We start from the raw sequence: 5920 nt of genomic DNA on the forward strand, positions 1-5920 counted from the left end.
AGTTAAGTCGATTGATATATTTCTATTATTCTATACTATATAAAATAAAAATAAAATAATTTATATATAAATAACTAAATCATGCATAACTAATCTCTATTTCATTAAAATTTACATAATTCTAACCAGCATAAACAATCCCTTATTATACAATATTTCTTCCGTCTCATATTAGTGCCCCTTTACAACGCTCCTTAAAAAATATAAATAAGTAGAATAGTTTTGTTTCCTTTAAGAATTTTTTTTGAAACTTTACAAACTTATTTACACTTTCAAAAAGAAAAAAACGATTGTAAAGATAAATTAGAGAAAATCCAAAAATTCTCTCTTGATTTGGTAAGTTGACAAATAATTCGGAACAACCAACTTTAGTAACGTGGGCGACTAATATGTGACCGAGGGTAGAAATATTAAATGAAAGTTACAAAGTTGAGCCAACTCATGATTATTAATGCTCTAGGTCCCCCCTACCCCATCATCCCCCAACTATTTATATCTCAAATTAAACACTATCACTTTATTACATTTTCATTGTTCTCCTCTTTGATCATGGCTAGAAATGATTTGAAAATATTAGGAGCATGGCCTAGTCCATATGTCATGAGGACTCGTATTGCTCTTAACATCAAATCTTTGGCCTATGATTTCTTGGAGGAACAATTTGGTACTAAAAGTGAACTTTTACTTAAATCAAATCCAATTTACAAGAAAATTCCAGTTCTAATTCATGATGGAAAGCCCATTTGTGAATCTCTTATTATTGTTCAATATATTGATGAAAATTGGACTAATTTTGGTCATTCTATTCTTCCCTCTCATCCTTATGATCGTGCCATTGCAAGATTTTGGGCATCTTACATTGATGATAAGGTGTGTGCTTTGATTAATTTTTAGTTTCTCCTGTTCTTTCCTACTATGTATGCTTGATAAGTGTACTTTTAAGTACGACGATATGTATATAATTTTGAGTTATTGAGTTCTTGATGAATTATTTCTAAATATTAAGTGAAAGTTAGATAGAAATACAAGGTTTGGTCTAAAGTTATTGGGTTCGTAGATGAAGTTGTAGCCCCCCCCCCCCCCAAAACGTTTTTAAGTACGCCCCCCCCCCCCCCCCCAAACGTTTTCAAGTATGTCTCGTACAACAAAAGTCATAGTACATGAAAACGTGCTCCATGATGTGTAGTTATTTTTGTGGTTGTTGGTTACCGGAGAATATTTGTTGAAGTTTCTTGTTACTTGCTCCAATATTAATATTTAGAGATTATTTTTAATTTTTAAAATACTCAAAAATTCTATCAAATTGTTCTTCAATTGGTTAGCATAATATTGTTATTTTTAACTTTTGAAATATATATTTTGCACTTACCAGTCAAACACAGAAAATAGTTTGTAGGAAAATATATATGAAAACAAATTCAGAAGGAAAATTACTTTCGTGATACCAAACACACTTCTATAGCTAGCTAGCGGCTTATACAAATTATCTTACAATGGATAAAGCAGTAGCTAGCGGCTTGTACAAATTATCTTACAATCGATAAAGCAGTAGCTAGCGGCTTGTACAAATTATCTTACAATCGATAAAGCACGAGAGGTGCTAAGTATATAAAAAGGTTAGACTTAAATGCATTTTAAAACCTTGCCGACGTAGGTCCGTGGACAACGTCACTAGGTAACTGGACTGTTTTAATGTGTGTATAATGTATAATACGCTTATTAATTGCATGATAATGACATATATAATGAATAAGTATCTTGTGGACTGTAATTAGGTTGTTAATACAACTTTGAGCACTTAATTAACATGATAATCATGACTTCCAAAATGTAAATATTTGTAGACTGGTTGGTAATTGTAAATACATATTTAACCTGTCGTATTTTCTTTTAGGTGTGTTCAATGTGGAAAATAATTTAACTACAAAAAATAATATTTGTTTTACTATACCAAATATTTTTCATTTCTTCAGTTATATATCAAGATCTCTTTAGTGGTTTGTTTTCTGTCTTTATTTCGTAAATGGAGAGAGAGAAAAAAAAACAAATTACTCTCTCTGTTCCAATTTATGTGACTTACTTTCCTTTTTAGTCCGTCCAAAAAAGAATGACACATTTATATATTAAGTAACAATTTAACTATAAAATGTCTATTTTACCCTTAATGAAATGATTTACTGCCACACAAATTTCTATCATTCATTTTGGACCACAAGTTTTAAAAGTCTTCATTTCTTTCTTAAACTCCATGCCGAGTCAAACTACCTCACATAAAATGAGATGGAGGGAGTATATCTTTATGGATCAAAATTCTATTGTGTTAGGAATTAAGCAAACTAGTCCGCTAATCGATCACTAAATTGCTCGAAGCTAACAATTTTTTTTTAAAATGCATCACTAAATAGAATTAGCAACATATTTTGTTGTTTAAATGCATTAGTATTCACATTATTATGAGAAAAAGAAGTAGTATTTCGATTTTCGATGTGGAAATACATGTAGTGGTTAATTTTGTTAGTTAGAAAATTGTATTGTACAAATATGTCAATAACAATCTTTCTTACGCGTATAAATTGTTGAGTTCTCTTGACATGAGTTAGGATAGTATACATACTAACATTTTACTTGATCCTACAGTGGTTTCCAGCACTGCGTGGCGTGGCAGCAACACAAGAAGAGAACGCAAAAAAGGCAGCAACAGAGACTGTGATCGAAGGCCTAGTGTTGTTGGAAGATGTCTTCAAGAATTGCAGCAAAGGCAAGAAGTTCTTTGGTGGAGACAAAATCGGATACTTGGACATTGCACTTGGTTGCTTCTTGGGTTGGCTGAAGGTGAACGAGAAATTAAACAACGTAAATCTGCTTGATGAATCCAAAACTCCGGGTTTATACAAATGGGCTGAAGATTTTTGTGGTGATAGTGTTGTCAAAGATGTCATGCCTGAAACTGATAAGCTTGCTCAGGCTGCTAAGGTCATTTGGGCAAAAATTAGAGCTCAAGCGTCTAGCTAAATTCGTATGTTCTTCTTTTGATCATGATGTGTTTAGACTATGACGTCTTGATAGTTATTTTCAATCTACATTTGGTCTTTTTGAAAGGGATAAATAGTACATTGACATTGTGTAATAAGCTATTCAGCAAAGATCTACTAGTCACTACTCCTTCCGTTCCACTTTTCTTTATTACTTCATTGCAGAAAGAATGACACAGTTCTATATTTCCTTAACAAGATGCTTTCATAGTCAAATAAGTGCTAAAACATGTTTAAGACCACACATTTTATAATCACGCCAATGTTATCACATATTTAAGATCACAAGTTTCAAAATGTTGAATTCTTTTGGAATCTATCAACAAATGGACAAACTAATTAAGAAGGTCCTCTCCTTTCAATTTTATCATTCACACACTCTGCCAACTTCACAATCCACTCTTCACACCATACTTTAAGCACTATTTTGTGTTTCTAACTATGTTTTGATCATGGCTGAAAATGATGTGAAACTATTAGGATCATGGCCTAGTACATTTGTCATGAGGCCTCAAATAGCCTTTAACGTAAAATCTAAGGGCTACGATTTCTTGGAGGAACACTTGTGTTGTAATGTATGCGTCCACTAGTCTAGATGGGACCAGGTCCTCAGCACAGTTACAATAACAGAAAATAAACAAAGTGCTGAAAGTAAAGATTGCACAACAACTTTACGTGGAAACCTCCTTGCTCAAGGGAGTAAAACCACGACCTGGCCTGCCAGGACTTTTCAAACTTCTTTCACTAATCTTTTCGAAGCAAAAGTAAAAGCAAGTTTACAAATCGAGATTAGCCTACTAATCCCAACTCTAAGCAATACCTCCTATTACTTAGATGAGCCAGAGCAGATACAACACTGCCCACTAAGCTATCACCCTTAGATAACTTAGACTTTGCTAAGCGGATACAACACCGCCCACTATACTAATCCTAACCGATTAATATAGACTTTTAGAGTAAGAACCTAAGTTACCCTTAACCTAGTTCTTACAATGATTCATGTTGTTTTGTTGTTTGATATATATAATGAAGAAATACCGCCAAACGTACAAGTAACCTTATTGCTTCTGATTGGTGGAGTACTCTGCAGCTTCACCAACTTTCTGACGCAGACAACTTTTACAGCTGTACAGCAATTTGACCGCTGGACGAGTATTCATACTCTGTAGAGGACCAGGTCCCTGCACTTGTGAGGAGATCATCAAAACACCAAAAGGCATAAACTCTTATCAATTTCCCCCTTTTTGATGATGACAAACAACCTGCATAACTCCTCACGTGAGTGAACAAGCATTCATTCAATGACTGGTGTTTCCCCGTTAATTGAACAAGCAACCTCGTCGCTTCTGATTGGTGAAGTACTCTGAAGCGTCACATACTCTGCAGAGGACCAGGTCCCTGCACTTGTGAGGAGATCATCAAAACACCAAAAGGCATAAACTCTTATCAATTTCCCCCTTTTTGATGATGACAAACAACCTGCATAACTCCTCACGTGAGTGAACAAACATTCATTCAAATACATAACAAATTCCCCCTTTGTTAGTGCACCAGTAACAACCACAGTTCGTTCCCCCTTAGTTCAATGCCCCTAACAACCACAGTTAACCCTTAGTTCAGTGCCCCTATTCCACAGCCAACTTTACAACAAAACTTCCCCCTTTTGACATTATTGAAAAGGTGAAGCAGTAAACATATTCAAGTTAAATGCAAGGCAATAAAGAATTCAGGGCCTTGGGGCACACAAAACATGTGTATGTAAACATAAAAAGAATATTAAACCACACATGAACAGGGCAGAAACATAAATAGTATTAGATCACAAATACTGACCACTGTAGTCAGTCAAAACAACACAAAACCAGAAGAGTTTTAATCAGGATTGAAGAACAAAGAGGGAAACTAGGGAAACAAGACACTTTTAGGACGGAGGGGAAGGGGATTGAGGGTGCGCATAAATAGAGACAGACGCTCATTTGCATCCTCATGAGCCTTGATAAGCTTCATGTTGAAGACAAATGCCTCACTGATACCAGCCTTTCATTTTCATCCCTCAACTTTTGCAACACCTGCTTATTTCCATCACTGGTACCAGGTCCCCTCGAAACCGCCTTCTGTAATTCAGACCTCAGTGAAGTGATTTCAATCTCTTTGTTATTCAGAATCTCAGTAAGATCAGTCACTTCCCGTTTAAAAGTAGCCTGCTGCTCTAGAACATTTGTCACTTGAGATCTGCCCCTAGCTTTTCCTTCAACACACTCACATTCCAGCATAATGGCACAGAGGTTGATCTCTTCAAGTTCATCAAGCTTCTCCATGAGAAACAGATCAGCAGCAGATGCCACTGTTCCTTTTTTTTTCTTTGGTTATGGGCACTAACACCTTGTTGATGAACTCAAAAAGCAACTGATATTTCCCTTTGAGAAACCTTTTCGGTAACCCTGCATTCTTGACATCTCCACGTTTTGTGGCAAGTGCATCAAAAAGATTTGATATTCCAAATTTGGTTAGAATGGCAGGGTCAAAGACTCTGCCATTCAAAACCTTCTGGTTCTCCATTGCCGTTATCCGCTCCTCTCTTGTCATTTCCTTTTCTTCACTTTTGTTTTTGCACCCTATGACCTAGTCCCTTTATAAGTTTTAATTTCCAGCCACCTATTTTCTAACTTTCTCTCTTTTCACAAGAGATTTCTTTACAGCCTTCTTGAGTAGAAAAGGAGAAGTTGAATGAATTAGGGTTTTCAACTTCTTGGGAGATAGGGATCTTTGAAAAAAAAATTAGAGTTAGGCATTTTGAGAAAGAGAGAAAAGCTTTGGAAAGGGGATTAGTGAATTTCAACAAGAATTGTTTAAAGAGATTATACAATTTGATTCACTAAGAGAAGTAG

General features: G+C 35.2%; 1 protein-coding gene and 1 pseudogene across 1 annotated transcript; both read left to right on the plus strand.

The window, feature by feature from the left end:
- Positions 1-512: 512 nt before the first annotated feature.
- Positions 513-3173, plus strand: LOC102599652 (glutathione S-transferase U17-like). Its single transcript, XM_006341248.2, has 2 exons — positions 513-870; positions 2638-3173. Exons 1-2 carry the CDS (start codon positions 550-552, stop codon positions 3010-3012), a joined length of 696 nt encoding a protein of 231 aa, XP_006341310.1. The 5' UTR covers positions 513-549; the 3' UTR covers positions 3013-3173.
- A 310-nt stretch (positions 3174-3483) lies between these two features.
- The window catches only part of LOC102605247 (glutathione S-transferase U17-like), a 12337-nt pseudogene continuing 9900 nt past the window's right edge, over positions 3484-5920 (plus strand).

This window comes from Solanum tuberosum, unplaced genomic scaffold (genome assembly GCF_000226075.1).
Source record: "Solanum tuberosum cultivar DM 1-3 516 R44 unplaced genomic scaffold, SolTub_3.0 scf00024, whole genome shotgun sequence".
In the NCBI taxonomy this organism is placed as follows: Eukaryota; Viridiplantae; Streptophyta; class Magnoliopsida; order Solanales; family Solanaceae; genus Solanum; species Solanum tuberosum.

What these genes read in the sequence shown, in the direction of transcription:
- LOC102599652 (XM_006341248.2), top strand. Translation starts at nt 550, where the DNA reads ATGGCTAGAAATGATTTGAAAATATTAGGAGCATGGCCTAGTCCATAT. An exon ending in CATCTTACATTGATGATAAG is followed by an intron (nt 871 to 2,637) that starts GTGTGTGCTTTG and finishes TTGATCCTACAG; the next exon opens with TGGTTTCCAGCACTGCGTGG.